At 37.0% G+C, this 23,527-nt stretch overlaps 1 protein-coding gene across 2 annotated transcripts in view; it reads left to right on the top strand.

The window, feature by feature from the left end:
- Positions 1-23,527, top strand: part of DIAPH3 (diaphanous related formin 3) — a 581,238-nt gene that overhangs the window by 87,425 nt on the left and 470,286 nt on the right. For both annotated transcript variants that reach the window (XM_049853087.1, XM_049853086.1), the window contains one exon: positions 18,380-18,484. In XM_049853087.1, coding sequence (XP_049709044.1) covers positions 18,380-18,484 — 105 coding nt within the window. The remainder of the gene's footprint in view (positions 1-18,379; positions 18,485-23,527) is intronic.

Below are 23,527 nucleotides of genomic sequence, written 5' to 3'. Positions count from 1 at the left end.
TCTACCCTGTCCTATAGGGTCACTATGAGTCAGAATTGACTTGACAGCAATGGGATTGGGCTTTTTTTTTTTTTTTTTTCCTGTGTTATAGAGCAAGTTTCTGCACATATGTGGGTCTGTCTATGAAGTTTTGTTCATTGGTCCTTTTATGCTAGCTCTGCACTTATATCCATAATAAGCCATGATATCTAAGAGTCCCTGCCCTTATTCAAAATTATCTTGGTTATTCTTGGCCCTTTGCTTTTTCATATTAATTTTAGAACCAACTAGTTAAATTGCATTATAAACCCTGTTGGGACACTGATTGAAATTTCAATGAATTTATTGGTTAATTTAGGAATGATGCGTACCTTTTTGACAGTCAGTTTTCCCATCCATGAATACCGTATGCATTTATATCTTGATTTATTTAGATCTTCAGTAAAAAACTTAAATTTCTCTAAAGGTGTTATACATCTTTTTATTAGATTTATTCCCAGATTTATTGATAATATGTAATATTACTAACATTGTTGTCTTTTAAAAATTGTTTTCCTATTAAGCATATTGTTGATTTTCATTTATTGATTTGGTATTCAGCCACCTTTCTGAACTCTTGTACTAGTTCTTCTAATTTGTAGGTGTTCCCATATTTATTATCTATATAATCAGAATGTCTATGAATAATGACTATTTGGTTTCTTTCTTTACAATTCTTCTATTTTTTTTTTTTTTTTCTATCTCGTTGCACTGGATAGGGTTGTACAATAAAGGGGATTATAGCAGTCTTCTTGGCTGTTTAAATGTTTGTTTTTCAAATTTCAGATTTGATTCCAAAAATAATAAACATAATAAAGAATCCTTAATTTTGGAGAGCTGAGAAACAACTGTTACCTGATAATTTATCTGCGTACTCAAGCAGTATCTGCTTCACCCTCCAAAAAAATCTTACTCTGTTTTCAAAACGAAGATCAAACATGACCAGTTCCATCATGCTTTTTCTGATACCTCCAGGAAATATCTTACTTTTTTTCTGTTTCTAAAGTATTTATTAAAATCCTTTTGCTTTCATTTTGCATTACAGTTACTTAAATGATACTCCATGGCCTTTCACTAGCTTGAATTTCCTATGAGGTAGATGCTTGGCCCTTTTATTTATTTATTTTAATAGACTTTACTTTTAGGAAGTTTTAGGTTTGCAGAAAAACTGTGCAGAAGTTCAGAGATTTCTCATATATCTCCTGTTCCCTTTGCACACAATTTCTTCTGTTATTACCACCTTGCGTTTGTGTAGTATGTTTGTTACAATCAATGAACCAACACTGGTACATTATTATTAATTAAATAGTTAACATTAGGGTTGACTCTGTGCTGTGTAGTCCTATGGGTTTTGACAAATGCGTAGTGTCATGTGCCTACTATTATAGTACCATACAGAATAGTTCCACTGCCCTAAATATGCCCTGTATTACATGTATTCATTCCCCACCCTGCCCCCTGAATCCTCAGCTGAGGATTTTTTTATTGTTCTACAGTTTTTCCTTTTTCTGAATGTCACGTTATTGGAATTATATGGTATATACCTTTTTGGGATTGACTTCTTTCACTTAGAAATACACATTTAAGGTTTTTCCATGTCTTTTTATAGCTTAATAGCCCATTTCTTTTCATCACTGAATAATACTCCATTGTATGGATGTACTACAGTTTGTTATCCATTAACCTACTGAAGGGCATCTTGGTTGCTTCCAATGTTGGGGAATTATGAATGAAGCTGCTATCAATACTCATGAGCAGGTATTTATGTGAACTTATGTTTTCAACTCATTTGAGTAAATATACAGGAACACAGTTGCTGAATTGAATGACAAGCCTGTGTTTAGCTTTATAAGGAACTGTCAGACCATCATCCAAAGTGGCTGCACCATTTTGCATTCCCACCAGTAATGAATGAGGATTCCTGTTGTTCCACATTCTCACCAGTATTTGGTGTTGTCAGTGTTTTGCATTTTAGTCATTTTAATAGGTGTAGAGTGTTACCTTACTGTTTGTTTTAATTCTCAAATAATATTGAGCATCTTTTCATATGTTTATTTGCTATTTGTTATCTTTGATGAGGTGTCTGTTCAGATCTTTTGCTCATTTTGTAGTTGGGTTGTTTTGTTTTCTTAGTATGTTTTGGATACAAGTCTTTTATCAGAGATTTGTTTTGCAAATAAATTTTCCTAGTCTGTGTCTTTTTAGTCTGTGGCTTGTCTTTTCTTTCTCAGTCTTTCACAAAGTATAAGTTTTGAAGCTTCAAATTTTAATGACATCCAACTTTACTAATTTTTTCTTTTATGGACCGTGCTTTTGATTGTATCTGAAAAGTCATCACCAAATCTGAGGTCACCTAGATTTTCTCCTATGATATCTTCTAGAAGTTTTATAGTTTTGTATCTTACATTTAGGTCTATGATCCATTTTCAGTTAATTTTTTTTTTTTAAGATTTTTTTCTGAAAGCTGTATGGAGATTAATTTTTTCATTTTTGGCATGTGGATGTCCCATTGTTCCAGCACCATTTATTGAAAAGACTATCCTTTTATCATCTTTTATCATTGAATTGCTTTTGCTCCTTTGTCATGGATCAGTTGACTAAATTTGTGTGGGTCTATTTGGAATGAACTAGATGGCAATGGGGTATAGACTTGTTAGTATTTTGATTGGGATTGCATTGAGTTTATAAATCAAGTTGGGAAGAATTGACATCTTTATAATACTAAGTCTTCCTATCTATGAATACTAATATCTCTATTTAGATCTTTGATTTCTTTCAATAAAGAAATTGTAATTACAATCATAAATCTTATACATATTTTGTTAAATTTATACCTGATTTTCCTTGGTGCTAATGTAAATGGGGTTGAGTTTCTAATTTCAAATTCCAGTTATTCATTTTTGGTGTATAGGAAAGCAACTGATTTTTGTATATTGACTTCATATCCTACAATCTTGCTATCTCTTATTAGTTTTAGGAGTTTTTTTTTTTTTAATTCTTTAGGATTTTATATGTAAACAATTATATCATCCTTGAACAGAGACAGTTTTCTTTCTTCCTTCCCAATCTGTCTACCTTTTATTTCCTTTTCTTATCTAATTGCATTAGCTAGGACTTCTAGTACGATGTTGAATAGGAGTGGTGAGATGGGATATTCTTGTTTTGTTCCCAGTCTTAGGGAGGAAGCATCTAGCTTCTCACTATTAAGTATGTCCTGTTAATTTTTTAGTCCTTAAGCTGAGTATATCCACAATGACTGATTGAGTGACTCTGTATGATATATATGTATTTTTGTCTTCCTTCTGTTTGTTGATTTATTAGATTAGTTTTCCAACCTTTATATCAGAACCATATTTGATTCAACTATGAACATTTAAATTTATTTATATTGCTCATCCATTTGTGTCTTCACAGTGACTATTGCGTGTAGTCATTTTTTATTGAATTGAATGAGTTGATTTCCTTCTGCTTTGGTAAACAGCACGTTTAAGCAAATGATATAAATCTGTGTACATAAAGTTAAATATTGAAATGTCTGTGTGTTTATCTGAGCCTGTGGCAGATTTAGAAGCAATGACTTTTTTGCCTGAAAGAAGGTTAAGGTCCAGGAGAAGGAAGAGTTCAAGTGACCTGATAATACAGGTTGTGTTCATTTAATAATTTGTGATTCAGTGCGTGGGAGGAGGTTTCATCTTGAATGCCTTTTTCCATGCTGCCATTCTGTGTACACACCAATGGTAATTTTTCTTTTCTTTTTATTCTCTTTTTTATTTTTAATCTTTCATGTTAAAGATTTATGCATACCGATTTTTTTACTCATATAAAATAATGTTTATTTTGATTAGTATGTAAATGATCTTTCAAGGGACAGTAGGAATTGAATGAAAAGAGAAACCAGCAAAGAGCCCTTTGTGTAAATTTTCTAAGTGTTTGTTGGCTGCTGTAGATTTCTACCACTAGTTAGTTTACTTCAAGTGTTAGTCTTCTTTACCAGTTTGTTTTTCTGTATCATTAGCATTTTTTATTTCTCACAAACTAAAAAGTATGTTTCAAGTTGACCAGATAAAGTAAGAGAGGTTCTGCGGGAATGCTTTGTTCTGATCTATTAGTTGTCACCTTTGGGTAGAAATGGAAAAATTCAGGGAAAGTTGGTTTAAAAGCAGCCCAAGTAATAATCCCAACATGAGGAAGAAGTGCAGGGCAATTGTCAAGGTGATTTGTGGGTTGTGTTTGTCAGGGGGATAATGTCAATGCTTAGTTTCTCTTCTAGATCCACAAAAATGAGAAAATAAATGATTTAGGAGCATTGGATTTTGCCTGGTAGGATTTTGCCTTGTGGGAGTTTGTAGAACCAATGAAACGGGTAAAGAAGGGATTTTTAAAAGGATGAATGTTATGGTAAGGTTTAAGCATGCTGTTTCACCAATTAGGAAGCATGTAGGCACATCATTTTATAGCTGTGAGGGCCTTTTCTCAGTCTTATTTTTTTATTTTCTTTCACAGAAGAGCCAGCCTTTGTATTTTAAGTCAAATGACTGTTTTATCCTTTATGTAATTTATGACAAAATTGCTGTTTGTTTAGAAAACTTGAAAAGCAAATAAATGAACGAAACTCTACTTATCAGGCCACAGTATTCTTCTGTGCAGGATTACATAACAACTTTATGTGATGGTAGGTGCTTGTGCATATTCTGGAACAGTTTCAGCAAGGTTATGCTCTAAATTAGAGTTGTGCTTGTTAGTTGTTGTTGTTAGGTGCCTTAGAGTCGGTTCCGACTTGTAGTGACCCTGTGCACAACAGAACAAAACACTGCCCGGTCCTGCGCCATCCTTACAATTGTTGTTATGCTGGAGCTCATTGTTGCAGCCACTGTGTCTATCCACCTCATTGAGGGTCTTCCTCTTTTTTGCTGACCCTGTACTCTGCCAAGCATGATGTCCTTCTCCAGGGACTGATCCCTCCTGACAACATGTCCAAGGTATGTAAGATGCAGTCTCGCCATCCTTGTTTCTAAGGAGCATTCTGGCCGCACTTCCTCCAAGATGGATTTGTTTGTTCTTTTGGCAGTCCGTATTCAATATTCTTAGCCAACACCACAATTCAAAGGCGTCAATTCTTCTTCGGTCTTCCTTATTCATTGCCCAGCTTTCTCATGCATATGATGCGATTAAAAATACCATGGCTTGGGTCAGGCTCACCTTAGTCTTCAAGATGACATCTTTGCTCTTTGACACTTTAAAGAGGTCCTTTGCAGCAGATTTACCCAATGTAATGCATCTTTTGATTTCTTGACTGCTTTCCATGGCTGTTGATTGTGGATCCAAGTATAATGAAATCCTTGACAACTTCAGTCTTTTCTCCGTTTATCTTGATGTTGCTCATTGGTCCAGTTGTGAGGATTTTTGTTTTCTTTATGTTGAGGTGTAATCCATACTGAAGGCTGTGCCCTCTGATCTTTACCAGTAAGTGCTTCAAGTCCTTTTCACTTTCAGCAAGCAAGGTTTTGTCATCTGCATGACGCAGGTTGTTAATGAGTCTTCCTCCAATCCTGATGCCCCGTTCTTCTTCATATAGTCCAGCTTCTCGGATTATTTGTTCAGCATACAGATTAAATAGGTATGGTGAAAGAATACAACCCTGACGCACACCTTTCCTGACTTTAAACCACTCAGTATCCCCTTGTTCTGTCCAAACAACTGCCTCTTGATCTATGTACAGGTTCCTGATGAGTACGATTAAGTGTTCTAGAATTCCCAATTTTTGCAATGTTATCCATAATTTGTTAGGATCCACACAGTTGAATGCCTTTGCATAGTCAATAAAACACAGGTAAACATCCTTCTGCTATTCTCTGCTTTCAGCCAGGATCCATCTGACATCAGCAATGATATCCCTGGTTCCACGTCCACTTCTGAAACCAGCCTGAATTTCTGACAGTTCCCTGTTGATATACTGCTGCAGCCATTTTTGAATGATCTTGTGCAGCTCCCTGCATATTCATCTTGGTTCTTGTTTGTTCTGCCAACATATATAATACTCTCACATTTCTTGAGTTTAGGTTTAGGATTCATGGAAATTTGGTTGTAAGTTAAAATAGTTTATACTCTTTTCCTAAGGTCCAGTTAGAATGTTTGACCAAATAATAGTGTTTATGAGTTCATTGTTAATTTCTCGGTATATATCTTTTTCTGGCTTCTCTCTGGTTGATGATAGGCCCCTGGGTGGCTCAAATGGTTTGCACTTGACTGCTATTGGCACACACGGTTGTGTGCTTGACTATTAGCTGAAAGTTTGATGTTTCAAACCCACCCAGAGGTACCTTGGAGGATAGTCCTGGTGATCTGTTTCTGAAAGGTCACAGCCTCGAAAACTCATGGACTGCAGTTCTACTCTTCACTCATGGGGTTACTTGGGGGTGCTGTAGTTGGAATTGAGTCAGTGGCAACTAACAACAACATTTAACCTGAAAGTTGGTGGTTTGAGTATACCCGGTTGCACCATGGAAGAAAGGCCTGGAGATCTGGTTCTGTAAAGATTACAGCCAAGAGAACCTTATGGTGCACTTGTACTCGCTAACACATGGGATTGCCATGAATCAGAATCAACTCGGTGGCAGCGGGTTATCCTGTTAATGAACTATCTTACTTCCTATTAATTTGATGGAACAGTGAAAACCCAGCCATGCTGTTTTAGTTTCCTGGGACTGTCATGACAAAATACAAAGAAACGAGTAGCTTTAAGGAACAGGAATTGATTTTCACACAGTTCTGGAGGCAAGAAGTACAAACTCAGGGTGTTGGCGGGATTATGTTCTCTATCTGTCAGCTCCAGGGAAAGATTCTTCTTGTCTCTTCGAGTTTCTGGCAGACCCTGTTTCTTGGCCTTCCTTAGCTTGTAGGTGGATCCTCATGTGGTATCTGCCTCCTGTTTGTGCCTTTTTCTTCCGATGATTTATTCTCCCCTTTATAAGATACCACTCAGAAGGGATTAGGACCCACCCAACTCAGGTATGACCATGTAAACATGACTGATAGGCTCTTCAAAGAAAGACACGGTCACATTCACAAGTACAGGGGTTAGGACTTCAACATATCTTTTTGGAGGATACAATTTAATCTACTGCAGTCAGGATTAATAAAACCAAAATACATAAGCTCTTTAAATCACATTTAAGCAGGATTATAAAGTTTTATATAAGAAGTTGTATATGGTTAAAATTATGGGCAAAAGAAAAATAAGCTTTTTTTTTTTAATAGCTGTAGCATATTTATAGACATTTGCCCATATGAATATAAAGAAGTAGTAATAAAGTTAATTCTAACTTCCAGGTTCTTGTGTAGTATTTACGGTTTAGTTTCCTAATTATATTTTAACAAATATAAGAGTAAAATTTATTGAATTTCAGAACTAGATAAAATTTATTTGGCATACCCTGTTTGAGAGTATATAATGACCTGGAATGAGGTCATGAAACCTCCCATTGTTTATTTGGCACTACATAGTTCATACTGGTAAAACCCTGTGGTTATAAGAATAAACAATAGCAAGATCTTATGATGTGTGATATGGAAGGTAACTTCAAATATGGATAAGAACTGAATTATACCTTTAGAAGAAATATGGGTAAAATTGTGCTTATGGGATGTTGAGTTCTGAAAAGAGAATTAGGGGATCATTGTGGTCCTCCTCTTAAAATGCTTAACCAGTGTGGGTGTAGTAATAAAATGTTAGCCAAACAGACTGCTACCAAGATTAATAATATTGGCTTTAATCGATGAAATAAAACATAAGGCAGCATTTAAATTCAGATGATGGCTGTTGACTTAATAAGAATTAATTTTTGGTTTTGCTATTTCTGGGCTTCCAGTTTTTACCTTCAACTATTATCATATTGATCCATATGTATGTTTTGATCCATTGTGATACTGTATTTTCCAGAATCCATTTTACAAATCTAATCATGCCTCTGCCTGTCTGCAGTGTTTTTCCTCTCTGGGTGGATTGCCTTGAACCTGACCATTTTCAACAACTTACTGCTTGTGTATATTCACTTAATTTTCCAAATAGTCAATCATTTTAAATTTAATCTGACTCTCCATGGTGTTAACTATCCCACTCAACTTGATGTATGTAAGTTTAATGAGCATGCTGTCTTGTAAAATCCACATCCATGAGTGAAACTATTGAGTCTAACGTTTGTAATTCAGTTGAAAAAATGTCTGCTCTCTGGTTGCCATTCTCTGCTTGATTACTCATTGGTGTTCTAACTAGGTGTTTATATATACAAGAGTCTTAAGATTATATCTTTTTTTTCTCTTAATTTTGCCAAAGGATACCTAGGAAATATTTTTTTTACCAATATTTTATCAGTCTACGTGTGTAAAAATAGGAGCAAACTGGTACTTACCTGGTTGTGGGAACTCGTGGCGCCATCAGACCCATAAGGAGAATCTTTTGGAGTGTCTTACAAACTGCTGCCTTGACCACATGCCATTGACCTGGTTTCCTGGTCAGCGCTGCCACTGACCAATATAATGTCTTTGTGCAAGTTAGGTTCGCTATAACGAGGAGTATCCTTGCCAACATCAGGTGGATCTAGGCTGAAAACAGAATACCAGAAAGATCTCTACCTGTGTTTTATCGACTATGCAAAGACATATGACTGTGTGGATCATAACAACTTGTGGATAACATTGCGAAGAATGGGAATTCCAGAAAACTTAATTTTGTTCATGAGGAGTATGTACTTAGACAAGAGACAGTCATTCGAAGAGAACAAGGGGATACTATGTGGTTCAAAGTCAGGAAAGGTGTGTGTCAGGGTTGTATCCTTTCACCATACTTATTCAGTCTGTGTGCTGAGCGAATAGTTCATGAAGCTGGACTATATGAAGAAGAACGGGGCATCAGCATTGGTGGAAGACTCACTAACAACCTGTGATATGCAGATGACACAATGTTGCTTGCTGCGAGAGAAGAGGATTTGAAGCATTTACTGATGAAGATCAAAGACTACAGATTTCAGTATGGATTACACCTCAACATAAAGGAAACAAAAATCCTCACAACTGAACCAATAAGCAGCGTCATGATAAATGGAGAAAAGATTGAAGTTATCAAAGATTTCATTTTGTTTGGATCCCGTGGAAGCAGTGGTCAGGAAATCAAATGATACATTGGATTGGGTAAATCTGCTGCAGAAGACCTCTTCAAAGTGTTAAAAAGCAAAGCTGTCACTTTGAGGACTGAGGTGCGCCTGACCCAAGCCTTGATGTTTTCAATCTCCTCATATGCATTCGAAAGCCGGGCAATGAATAAAGAAGACCAAAGAAGAATTGAAGAATTGATGCCTTTGAATTATGGTGTTAGCAAAGTACCATGGACTTCCAGAAGAATGAACAAATTTGTTTTGGAAGAAGCACACCCAGAATGCTCCTTAGAAGTGAGGATAGTGAGATTTTATCTCACATACTTTGGTTGGTTGACTAAAGGCAACTAACAACAAAAAGTGTTTAACACAGTGTCTGGCTAAAGAACTTAACCATTATTTAAGATTATAGGAGTACTATGGGTCCTTGTGAAAAACTAGAAAAGGGTACTGGGAGAACAGACAGGAAGGATAGTTCACAGAACAGGCTTGGAAAGAAAATAGGAGGAAATGTAAGCAACTTTATAGATCGAAAAATTCCAAAGAATGTCTGGCCCTTAGGTTCTGATTGAGAATTCTGTGCCGTGTCTTAACTCATCCTTTCAGAAACCTTGGATTTGCCTTGCTAGTGGTTTCTTCTCTTCCCTTCCCTTCATCAGGTCAGCATCTATTTATTCTACCTGAATATTCTGCAAATCTTTTCTTTATATTTAGGGGATTTGAAAAAATTGTTTTATTTAGAGGACTTTTTTAAAAGAATTTCGAGAGGTTGTTCCATTTTTCTCATTCTTCTCAAATTATTTTGATAGCGTTGTTATTTATGACATTGACACTTTTGAATAATCCTGGCCAGCCACTTTGCAGAATGTCCCTCCTTTTGGGTTTCTCTGGATTTTTCTTACACTTTAGATTGAGGTATCTTGGAGAAAAGAATACCACAGAGGTGACATATCCTTCACAGTACATCATATCAGGGGGTGTGCGATGTGGATTTGTCTTATTAGTGGTGGGTTAACCTTGATTACTTCTTTAAGGTGGTGTCTGCCAGGTTTCTCCACTGAGAAGTTACTATTTTCAATTAAGGAGAAAAAGGTGCTTGTACAATCTCAAAGTATCTCCCCTGTGTATTTTATTCTTTGGGTTATAATCCAAATTGTTCCAGCTTCAGCCATTCGGAGCTCTTTCAGGCTGGCTTTTGTGTCCTTTTGACATGCTTTCCCCATTTATTTTGGCGCACTCTTTGTTACTTTCTGACACTGCATGTATTTGGTGTTTTTAACTTTACTTTTTTTTTTTTTTTTTTATGATGGCATAGTTGTGTTTACAGGTATTGAATTAAAAAACTTATTTTTTTGCTGTGTTTCTTCTCTGTGTTTCTGAAATCTATCCCTAGTGCCTGTCAGACTCATGCTGTCAAACAGCACAGCCATTCAATTTATGTGTAGTTTTTAATTAGAAAGTAATTAACTAAAGGAAAATTACTTTTCGATGTTGCAACTTACAATTTCCTCAGGCAAAACCGTGTCTTAAACAGGTAGAGGAAAGTAGTGCAAAGAATGAGTTGATTCATGATGTATATTCCTGACGTATTAATAGAATTTGATAAGAAGAGCAATAACGATATACTTTTCAGATAGAGACTGAAGTTTCAAATTGGTTAGTGCTTACCTCTTTTGAATGAGATATATTCAGCTAGAAAGCCTTTATAAATTATGTTCCTCCCCACATAAAAATTATGTGTTGTAAATGCCTGTCCTTAAAATCTCATTTGGGAATGGGTTGTCTTTGTTACATTAATGAGGCAGGATTAGTGTATAGTGTATCTTTAGTCAATTTCTTTTGAGATATAAAAGAGATTAATCAAGCCAGCAAAGCAGAGATGTGGTAAGGTAGATGCCAAGACCCGTAGAGATATCTAAGGAACCAGGAAGCAGAAGCTGAAGAGACAAGGACCTTCCTCCAGAGCTGAGAAGCGCTTCCCTAGAGCCTGTGGTCTGAATTCGGACTTCTAGCCTCCTAGATTGTGAGAAGATAAATTTTTGTTTGTTAAAGCCATCCACTTGTGGTATTTCTGTTGTAGCAGCACTACATAACTAAAACAAAAGCCAACTGATAAGATTTTTCCATTCAGAGTAGACATTTATTTATCTCATATATCCACTGATATTTTAGTTTCATTTAAATTACTCATCATGCATTATGCATTTATGTGTCCTGTGTTTTTCCTTGGAGCCCTGGTGTTGCAGTGCTTAAGCGTTTGGCTAACCAAAAGGTCGGCAGTTCGAGTCCACCAACCGTTCCTTGGAAACCCTATGGGGCAGTTCTACTCTGTCCTATAGGGTTGCTATGAGTTGAAATTGACTCAATGTCAGTGGATTTGGTTTGTTTTGCTTTATGTATTTCATTGCTCAGTATCTTACCTATAGTAGACATTCAATGAACTGTTGTTGTTAGGTGTCCTTGAGACGATTTCAATTCATGATATCCCATGCAACAAAGTAGAACTGCCCTATAGGGTCTAGGCTGTAATCTTTACGGGAACAGATTGCCAAGTCTTTCTCCCATGGAGTCTCTGGGTGAGTTTGAACTGCCAACCTTTTGGTTAGCAGCTGAGTATTTAACCATTCGATGAACTGTTGTTGTTAGGTGCCGTCGAGTCGCTTTTGACTCATAGCAACCCTGTGTACAACAAAAAGAAACACTGGCCAGTCTTGCACCATCCTCGCAATCGTATTTGTGCTTAAGTCCATTGTTGCAGCCATTGTGTCAATCCATCTTGTTGAGGGTCTTCCTCTTTTTCGCTGACTCTCGACTTTACCAATCAAGATGTCCTTTTCCAAGGACTGATCCCTTCTGATAACATGTCCAAAGTTTGTGAGATGTAGTCTCCCCATTTCTAAGGAGCATTCTGGTTGCACTACTTCGAAGACAGATTTGTTCATTCTTTTCACAGTCAATAGTATATTCAGTATTCTTCTCCAACACCACAATTCAAAAGCATCAATCCTTCTTCAGTCTTCCTTATTCATTGTCCAGCTTTCACATGCATACTAGGTGATTTGGAAACACCATGGCTTGGGTCAGGGGCACCTTAGTCTTCAAGGTGACACCTTTGCTTTTCAACACTTTCAAGAGGTCTTTTGCAGGAGATTTGCTCAATGCAACGCATCTTTTGATTTCTTGACTGCTGCTTGCATGGATGTTGATTGTGGATCCAAGTAAAACGAAATCCTTCACAACTTCAGTCTTTTCTCCATTGATCATGATGTTGCTTATTGGTCCAGTTGTGAGGATTTTTGTTTTCTTTATGTTGAGGTGTAATCCTCACTGAAGGCGGTGGTCTTTGATCTTCATTAGTAAGTGATTCAGGTCCTCTTCACTTTCAGAAGGCAACATTATGTCACCTGCATAATGCAGGTTGTTAGTGAGTCTTCCTCCAGTTCTAATGCCCCGTTCTTTTTCATATAGTTCAACTTCTCAGATTATTTGCTCAGGGTACAGATTGAATAACTATGGTTAAAGGATATAACCCTGACTCATACCTTTCCTGACTTTAAACCACTCAGTATCCCCTTGTTCTGTCCAAACAGTTGCTTCTTGATCTATGTACAGGTTCCTCATGAGCACAATTAAGTGTTCTGGAATTCCCATTCTTCACAATATTATTCATAATTTGTTATGATCCACATAGTCAAATGCCTTGGCATAGTGAATAAAACACAGGTAAACATCTTTATGGTATTCTCTACTTTCAGCCAGGATCCATCTGACAGCAACAAGGATATACCTGGTACCATGCCCTCTTCTGAATTTGGGTTGAATTTCTAGCAGTGCCCTGTTGATATACTGCTGCGACCGCTTTTGAATGATCTTCAGCAAAATTTTACTTGCATGTGATATTAATGATATTGTTTGATAATTTCCACATTCGATTGGATCACCTTTCTTGGGAATAGGCATAAATATGCATCTCCTCCAGTTGGCTGGCCAGGTAGCTGTCTTCCAAATTTCTTGGCATAGATGAGCGAGCACTTCAGCGCTGCATCTGTTTGTTGAGACACCTTAATTGCTGTTTCATCAGTTTCTGGAACCTTGTTTTTGCCAGTGTCTTCAGTGCAGCTTGGACTTCTTCTTTTAGTACCATTGATTCCTGATCATATGCTGCCTCCTGAAATGGTTCAGTGTCGACCATTTCTTTTTGGTATAGTGACTCTGTATTCCTTCTGACTTCATGTTTCTTGTGTCATTTAGTATTTTCTATGTAGAATCCTTCAATATTGCATCTCGAGGCTTGAATTTTCTCTTTAGTTCTTTCAGCTTGAGAAATGCCCAGCATGTTCTTCCCTTTTGATTTTCCATCTCCATCTCTTTGCACATGTCATTATAATATTTTATCTTCTCGAGCCACCCTTCGAAGTCTTCTATTCAGCTCTGTTACTTCATCATTTCTTCCTTTCACTTTAGCTACTTGACCTCTTGCTTTCTTCATGTATGGTATTCTTGATGTCATTCCACCACTCATCTAGTCTTATGTCATTGGTGTTCAGTGTGTTAAATCTACTGTAGAGATGGTCTCTAAATCCAGATGGGATGTGCTCGAGGTTGGACTTTGGCTTTCGTGGACTTGTTCTAATTTTCTTCAGTTTTAACTTGAGCTTGCGTGTAAGCAATTGATGATGTGTTCCTCATTTGGTCCCTGGCCTTGTTCTGACTGATGATATTGAGCTTTTCCATCGTCTCTTTCCACAGATGGAGTTGATTTGATTCTTGTGTATTTCATGTAGTAAGGTTCATAGGTTCAGTCGCTGTTTATGTTGTTGAAAACAGGTATTTGCAGTAAAGAAGTCATTGGTCTTGCAAAATTGTATCATGCAATCTTCAGTGTAGTTTCTATCACCAGGTCCATGTTTTCCAACTACCGATCCTTCTTCTTTGTTTCCAGCGTTTGCATTCCAATCACCAGCAATTATCAATGCATCCTGATTGTACGTTTGATCAATTTCAGAGAGCAGAAGTTGGTAAAAATCTTCAGTTTCTTCATCTTTGACCTTAGTGGTTGATGCATAAATTTGAATAATAGTTGTATCAATTGGTGTATTCCTTATAGGCATATGGCTATTATCCTATCACTGACAGGGTTGTACTTCAGGATAGATCTTGAAATGTTCTTTTTGACAATGAATGCAGTACCATTCCTCTTCAAGTTATCATTTCCAGCATAGCAAACCATATGATTGTCTGATTCAGATTGACCGATACCAGTCCATTTCAGCTCACTAATGCCTCGGGTATTGATGTTTATGTGTTCCATTTCATTTTTGATGATTTCCAATTTTCCTAGCTTCATACCTTGTACATTCCACGTTCTGATTATTAATGGATGTTTGCAGCTGTTTCTTCTCATTTCGAGTCATGTCATATCAGCAAATGAAGGTGCTGAAAACTTGACTCCATCCTTGTCATTAAAGTTGACTCTATTTTGAGGAGGCAGCCCTTTCCCAGTTGTATTTTGACTGCCTTCCAACCTGAAGCGCTCATCTTCCGGCACTATATCAGACAATGTCGTGCTGCTATTCATAAGGTTTTCACTGGCTAATTCTTTTCAGAAGTAGACCGTTGGGTTCTCCCTGTGGTCATTCTTAGTTGGAAGCTGAGCTGAAACCTGTCCTCCATGGGTGACCCTGCTGGTATTTGACTACATATGGAACAGGTTCCAGCATCACAGCAGCACGGAAGCCCCCACAGTTAGACAAGCTGACAGACACGTGGTAGATTCAATGAACTATATACATATATGTTCAATATATTGATATATTGCACTGAACTGCCATTTCACGGTTGTTTTAAAACCTATAGCTGCAGTGTCATTTTGAACCTATGCAGTGTAATATGTGTCCTGACCTATGTTTGCATGGAGGAGTTGGTTATTATGCAACAGTTTTTTTGCTTGTTTAGGCCATATATGTAGGTTTCTATATTTATTCCATTTTATTTAGAAAAATGCCTTATTTTAATAAAATGTAACGTATTTTCAAGTGGTGCAGTGAATGCCATTGATGCCCTTCCTGGTTCCCCTTTATCAGGCTGGTGTATCTGCCCCCAGCATGAAGTGAGCTTTTTCCTCTAATGGCTCACAGCTGCCCCCTTTTCCAGATATTTGCTCTCAGCAGAACTGGGGTCCTGCAGCCAATGAGTGACTGACTTGGGGGTGTCGAGGTAGGGCTGACTGCAATGCAATTCAGCTGAAGCAAGAATCCAGCTGAGGCCCCATCTTTGTGTGACTCTTTTCCCTGTCCTGTCTTGCTTCCCTCCCTCCCCTTACCCTGAGAGCATCTCCTCCATAAATCACCTGCATTAGAATCACCTGACCTAAGATAAAGGGTTTACGTTATAACAACATTGAGCAAATGTAAACTTATAAAAAAAACAAAAACAAAAACTCTAAACCTGTTGCCATGGAGTTGATTCCATACTAAGACACACTAGGAAGAAAGACCCGGCAGTCTACTTCTGAAAAGCATTAGCCAGTGAAAACCTTATGAATAGTAGTGGAACATTGTTTGATATAGTGCTGGAAGATGAGCCCCCCAGGTTGGAAAGCACTCAAAAGATGACTGGGGAAGAGCTGCCTCCTCAAAGTAGAGTCGACATTAATGCCATGGATGGAGTAAGCCTTTTGCGACCTTCATTTGCTGATGTGGCACGACTCAAAATGAGAAGAAACGGCTGCAAACATCCATTAATAATCGGAACCTGGAATGTACAAAGTATGAATATAGGAAAATTACTTTATGCCACTGTGAGTCTGACAGCTATTGTGCTGGCTGATATAAAAAAAAAAATATAGTGTGCTCTTATGGTAATTCAGATACCACAAGCAGTACTGCCCTGGAATACCTAAAGTTCAGAATTGGAACACATCTGGTTGTTAACCTTAAAAACATAAAAATGAAAAAAAGCACAGTGTAACTAGTTCAGTGGTAGAATTCACAGCCTTCCATGTTCCATGAATTGACCTGGGTTCAATTCCTGCCCAATGCACCTCAAGCTGAGCTACTGCCTACCTGTCAATGGAGGCTTGTGTGTTGCTATGATGCTAATAAAAAGTTTCAGTGGAGCTTCCAGACTAAGATGGTCTAGGAAGAAAGTCCTGGTGATCTACTTCTTGAAAATTAGCCAGTGAAAACCCTATGGCTTACAATGGTCTAGTGCCATTGTGCATGGCGTCGCTATGAGTCGGGGAACAACCTGGCCACATCTAACGACAACAACATCAATTAACAGAGTAGGTAGATTCCTGAAAAATCCAATGAATATTAAAACCATGTGTATAAAATATTTAGTCTACCTTTTTATATATTAGTTCAATTTTACATCTAGTACCATTATATTAGAGTCTATTGTTAGATACTTGAATCTCTATGGAATACAAGGCCGTTCTTTATTGTGCAGTACTAGCCTATGTGTGGTAGAATGCCTCCTATACCTGGCCCCTATAAATGCTAGTAGCATTACCTCAACCACAGTGATAACCAAAAGACTTCCAGAAATTTCCAGTTTCCAAAATGCTACCTAGGTCAAGTTATGGCCTATTGAGAATCACTAGCTTGGGGGGGGGGGGGGGGGCAAAAAAAAAATTATTCACATAATAGGATATTTCTAACTAGAACAGCAAGAATGACAATTATTAATTGCTGCCTCTTATTGATGTGTCAAATGGATCAACTTCCAAGATCTTAAATATTTATACCAAGATGAAGTGACAGGATTTTTGATTTTTAAGTGTTTGAAGGGTTTTATAGTCAAAAACTGAGTGAGCTAAGGGCGTAAACTACCATGTTTGATGAATAAGGCACCCTTAAAAAACTTGAAGAAAATTTAATTTTCTGGGCACCATAGGTGCTCCACAGTTCTGATTTTTATGGATCTGTTTCTGAGTAGGTATGGAGTTTGTCCATTCAAGGGTTTTCCCTTGCATATTACAAATGACCCAGGGCTAAGATCAGCAGGAAATTCATTTCAGTCCCCATTCTCCTTCAGCCATTGCTGTTTTACTTTGGGCTGTCTTTCCTTTGCCAGGACAGCCTCATGTTCAAGCAACTTAGTGGGTAGATTTTGGTAGCAATTCATATGTTTATGTGGATATACCTAACTTATATTTTTAGTCAGAATTGGGACTGTACAAGTTCTGTGTTACTTAAACCCTTATTTTGGTTGGTGCCATTAAGAAATGTTACATTTTTTAGGGCATACCTCATTCTATATGCTCAGCTTTTATGTGATTTAGAATATTCAATAAATTAATGAATGAATATTTTTGATGGGTGTGGGAAAAAGACAATTAAAACTATAAAGTGCTTTGCTTTTGATGACGGTATGTGTTTATAGCTATCAGAATCTAGAAAGTGGTTGCTTTATTTTTAATTTTTATGATACACACACAGAGCTGTGCTTTCAAAATGGTGCAAGATAGCTTCAGGTGGTAATGTTAAAATACACACACACACACATAAATGATGAATCTAAAGATCTTATAAGTAGAAATCTTCAACTGTCTAATTAGCTATAGTGATGTAAATGTAATTTTACTAGCCTGCTGTGAATTTAGAAAGGCTTTTCTGTTAAATATTTGTCTCACTTACCTCATGCTGCTATAACACAAATACCACAAGTGAGTGGCTTTAAAGAATGGAATTTACTTTCTCACAGTTGGAAGCTTAAATTTAGAGTGTGGCTCTAGAGGGAAGGTACTTATCAGTAGTAGTCTGAGGTGCATGGTGTGCCTTGGCGTTCCTTAGCATCTGTTTCCCCATACATGTGTCTCAGTGTCTGTGCTGGTCTTTTTATAAGTCAGAAGTGATTAGGTTCAAGCTCTTCCCTACTCTGTTACGACCTCGTTAACATAACAAAAGAAAACCCCTTATTTCTAAACAAGGTCATATATATAGATACAGGGGTTAGGATTTCAACCTTTTTTTTTTGGGACACAATTCAATCTGTAACAGTATTTTACCTGCTAAAATAATCTAGATATTTTCTTCTCTGTTTCCCCAGTTCTTTTCTTTCCTTCCTTAAGGCAGAGCGACACGTAAATCATTCTAAAACAATTAATGCTGCTTTAGTCACAAATTATTGATTTTCTGTTCAAAGCGTATATAGAATTGCTGCTCTACTTAGATTCTAAAATGAGGCTTTTTAATTGTGTTTTCCAGGAAGATATGAATTTAAATGAAGATAAAAAAGCACCATTGCGGGAAAAGGACTTCAGTATCAAAAAAGAAATGGTGATGCAGTACATCAATACTGCTTCTAAGACAGTAAGTAAAACTGTCAAGTGGAAAATTACTGCTGAGACACATTGTAGTATAGAAGACAATGTTATTTGTCTACTGAAGAGCTTAAGTTTGTGGGCAGCCATAATCAGAGGGCTTTTGAATGTACAATTAGAGGCATTAGTAGTATTATAACGTTTATTTAATTTAAAAATATTTGCCATCTTAAAACTTTTAAACTGTTTTTTTGTTTGTTTTTTAGCCAGTTGCATCGCTAAGAAACACTGTGGTTGGTTTCTTCACATTAAGACACTTTTCCCTGTTAGTGAGTTAAGATGTTTATTGATTTCTAATGTCATTTATGAAGAGGGATAATATTTGTGTTGTAGAAAAGTGAGAATGTGATTTTACTCTAACCACCTTAATCAGGACGAATATTTGTAGCTGAAAGGCATACTTTAATTTGAATTTTTCTATGGATAAAATTATCTTGTAACAAATTATAAATTTTGGTATTGAAGGCGCATTAAACCTCCACATGGCTGCCAATTTTCCAGGAAAACATGAAATATGTGGGTGGACATAATGACTCAATGTCTAAGAAACCATTACTGACACAGAATCAATTGCATTTATTTCATGGAACAACAAATGAGCTTGATCAGTCATATAAAAATTGTGAATAAATGGATTGGTCGAAGAATATAAAATGGAAGCTAATGAGGAAGAGATCGGTAGAAAGATAGTAGAAAATAATTCTGGCTGAATTATAATAGAATTGGATTAGAGAGAAGTAGTTTAACATGCTGCAGTTTTCACTGGATACTTTAACCTAAGGCCAGGTTACAAGAATGTAAGGTATTATACTTTAACCCCGTTTATCTATCTACCAGAACAGTCAGTGACTGTGAGGTTATTTTTTTGGAAGAAAAATTCTAGTGATGTTTAATTTTTAAACATGTCTCATGTTTTGGCAGCTCAAGCTTTAGTTGTAGAAATCACTGTGGGCCCTGTGCTTTTTCCAGCTCTTTATATTGTGGTGTTTTTTTTTTTTTTTTTTAATATTGCTGGGCTCTGCACCCTGCTATTGTGATGCTAATTGCTTTCCTCCCTTAATGATACTTAGATCTCACAAATTAACTTAGGGCTTTGGGAGTCAAGAGTTTTTGTGTTCTGGATTTGCTTATTTGCCTTCTTTTCCATCTTAGTCATGTTATTTTCCCTTTCTGGTTTTTAGTTTTCTCATTCCTTAAATGGGAATCATAACTACCTCATAGCTAATTACCAGAATTAAATCAAACCATTTATATTTTTCATGCTTAGAGCATAATAGATGTTTTAGAACTGATACCTGCGTCTTGGTGGTGGTAGTAGCAGTTGCTTTTAAAAAAATATTTCCTTCTGATTTGTTTATTGTTCTTGCTTTTGGAATCATTACACCGTCATGAAAAATTTGATTTTTTGTGAACCCTCATTTCTAAGACATTCGTTTGTTCACTCAATACACTTTAGTGTTTATGCTTCAGGCACTATTCTAGGTGCTGGAGAAGGGAGCACCAAAATGGTCTATGACTATGTCCTATGGCGCACCATTCTCGTAGGGAAGACAGACAGAAACACAGAAACACGTGTGCAGTAGGAGGTGAAACATGATGTGGAGAAAAACAAAGCAGGGTGAGTGGAGATGGTGTAGCTGTTTTATATATGGTAATCAGGGAAGACTACCCTGTTAGGAAATTGTAAATCCACCAAGCATGAATTCACTTAATAGTATGGTAAGAGCTACTACGTTAGTTACAACTGGCTTAGAAAACCATTTTAATATCAACATTTTAGTACCAGCTTTTTAGTATCAGCATTTTATTTCTTAAATTTGAGATAATAAACAGAGTCTTTAATAGAAGAACAAACTTCATTATAGTGGTTCTATTTCAGTTTGCACTCAGTGTTTTTAAACTTTAGTCACTTTGGACTAAGGTTGGAGTTTATTTCCTAGACTTAGATAATTAAATTATAAGGACCAAAATAGATTAGTTATCTCAAGTATGATTACAGCATTGACTCATTTAATTAGTGTGTAGAGGATCACGACTTTCTAGGAGGGTCCTGAATAGTATGGCAGGTGGTTAACATTGCAGAAAGTTCAAGCTGACCAGTCATCTATTTTTGCTCTGGAAGTAGGAACATGTTTTATTAACTCTAGATTAGAGACTTTGTCATGCCACTTAATTTATGTTAGTACAGGAGCATCTGAAAAGTTACTCTGAGAAAAACAGAGTCAGAATTGTTAGATTGTTCTAGAGAGGATGTGGGGAGTCTGTACTAGATACACTTTTGCTCTGATTTCAGCTTTAGAATTTGCTTTGAGGTTCTCATTTGTGGATAAGCCATTGCTATTAATTTTTGAGAAATAATAACAATGCCTACAGTTAATGATTTGAAAATGCTTTAGAAATGTTAGCCCTCAAACCAGCCCTAAAATAGATAAACATGGTTTCTGGAACAGAAACAAAAAAGCAGCTGTTAAGTTTGGTTATTTCTAAGATCTTAGTTTGAATTTAGGCGGCCAAATAGTAAAACTGAATTTCTGTAGGTGGGAAGGATTATTAAAATTTTATCAAAGCTGTGTTATATTTAGAGGCTGAAAATGCCAGACACATTTTCCTACCTTTTTAGGTTGTAGATATGTGATCCAGGCATGACCAGTACAATCTGATGGTGGAGCTGCTGGGGGACTTCTGAGAAAGGCTGCCCTTCCTCATAAGAGGATCCAGAGCAGAAGGGCTGCTTTTTTCTGTCATTGGACGTGGTTGTGAGAGGCTGTGGGATGCCTGGACCGTGACATCCGGGAGCTGATGCTCCCCGCTGACCTAGTCCTGCCTCTAGACTTCTCCATTATGTGATGGTGGATATCTCTATTTAAGCTGCTAATGTAGGCTGAAGCCCTGGTGGTGCAGTGGTTAAGCACTCAGCTGTTAACTGGAAAGTTGATGGTTTGAACCTACCTAGCAGCTCCATTGGAGAAAAGACCTGGCGATCTGCTTCTGTAAGGATTATAGCATAGGAAACCCTATTGGGCATTTTACTCTGTTGCATAGGTTTGCTGTGGGTTGGAAAGGACTCTATGGCACACAACAGCAATGTAGGTTGAGCCTGCCCTCATTTACCCCTTGTAAGCATACTGATATACCATCCTACCATCCAGATACATCTTTACCTATGTGGGCTCTCTTTTTAGCTCTAATTCACTGCGGAAATGACTCCATTGAAAGGAGCATCTTAGGGTCCTCAGGGTATAGAGGAGAGAGGCCTGGTGACCATTGCCTTGTAAATGGCTCACCGCAGACAAGTTTATTATAGAAAACTTCTTCAAAAAGGATGATGCAGACTTTACTTTTGATGGATTACATAGTAAGAGGGTGAGACTATTCAGTTAGTGGTAAAGACCTTGAAAGTAGAATGTGACATAATAGTCCAAACTGAAGAGGATCCATAGGTCCCAAACAATGCAAGAAGCAGAGAATTATGGAACACAACAGAGGATGTTTGCTTCTGCTACAACTAAGGATTCTCACTCTTTTCTAGGTGGAGGGGAATTAGGAATTAATGTAGAAATCTACTATATGAATGTATTTAATTATGCTTAACCTGACTTTGAGTATAGTTCTCATTCCTTAAAACCAAACCTAGCTCATTGCTGTCAAGATGATTCTGGCTCATGGCGACCCTATGTGTTATGGAATACAACTGTTTTCTTGGCTGTAATCTTTATGAAGAACAGATTGCCAGGCCCTTCTTTTGTATCGTTGCTGGGTGGGTTTAAACCGCCAACCTTTAGGTTGCACCACCTAGGGACTTTTATTGTTCCTTTTCTGGTTTAATTATTTTTGATCCTTTTCTCTCCTTAAAAATCCTTAAAGGATCCCTGCAGATATTGTTAAGAATGTTTGTTTTAGTCAAGATTCTTGTTCTTCAAATGGATAACCTGGGCTTAGGAGATATATCCTAATAGAGTTGCTGCCTTCCTCAAATTTATGAACCCCTTCAAGTATTCTTTTTGGTTTGGGTACATTACATCTTTACCTGTGACACCAGTATTTATTTGAGTGCTTATTCTCTTGTTAGGTTCTTGAGTTGTATTCAAAGTGAGCTGTCACTGGGTTTATTATGTCTGAGTGAATAGAAAGTCTCTCATAACATGCTTAACGGAAAGCCATGGATTACTTTTTAACGGAAAGTCATGGATTAATTTGTACCAAAAAAAAAAAAAAGTTAAAAGGGAAGCCTGTAGAGAATTGGATTTAGATCAATAAGGTATTTATTTATTATTTTTTTTCCTATCACAAAGGATCAGTAAAAAAGAAAATATTCACTATACCCTCCTTTCTCATCTGTTGAGAAGAAAGAATCTTCTATTTGTTGTTCCCCTTTTAGGCTTTTTCAGGGTGATCTGTGGCAATACAAAACTAAAGAAGTCCTGAGAGACTAAAAACCCTGCATCCCAGAAAAGTGAAAACCGATCCCTGGAAGGAAGGATGGTCCTGGAAGGAGGCAGAGACTTAGAGGTGGCAAGAGGAAGTGAGGAGGACAATCAGGGGGCAAGGTTTGAGACAGGAAGGAAAGAGACCTGGAAAGAGGCCAAGTTTTTTGTGGCATGTGGTGATGAACATTTATTTGCTCATTGGTGCTTTTGGAGTCTTTTTTTTTTACCCATTTTTTATATATTAATATAATGAGACTGTTTAGATAGTTTACTTAGATACAGATTATATCTGGGTTATTACCTGTGAGCATTTAGTTAGAGTTTTTTGGCTGTACCATTAGGTGTGGATAAAATGCTTTAAAATTTTGTCTTCAAAATGTATTATACTTGTAGTGAAAAGCCCTTCTGGAATACACTAGGCTCTCCGTTCCCCTTCTTCCCTCATCCATACGTCAGGGGCATCTTTATCGCACCTGCAAATAACATGCTTACTTTAGGTGAGGTGTTATCTAATAAGAAAGACTAATCTCAAATTTTTGAGTCTTAATTAGAAGATCCACCCCTTATTATGGTTAGCTTTTTCCTTTTTGAGCTCTTTTTCCAAG

Source organism: Elephas maximus, chromosome 14 (assembly GCF_024166365.1).
Source record: "Elephas maximus indicus isolate mEleMax1 chromosome 14, mEleMax1 primary haplotype, whole genome shotgun sequence".
Lineage (NCBI taxonomy): Eukaryota > Metazoa > Chordata > Mammalia > Proboscidea > Elephantidae > Elephas > Elephas maximus.
This window is presented reverse-complemented; position numbering and strand designations above follow the sequence as displayed.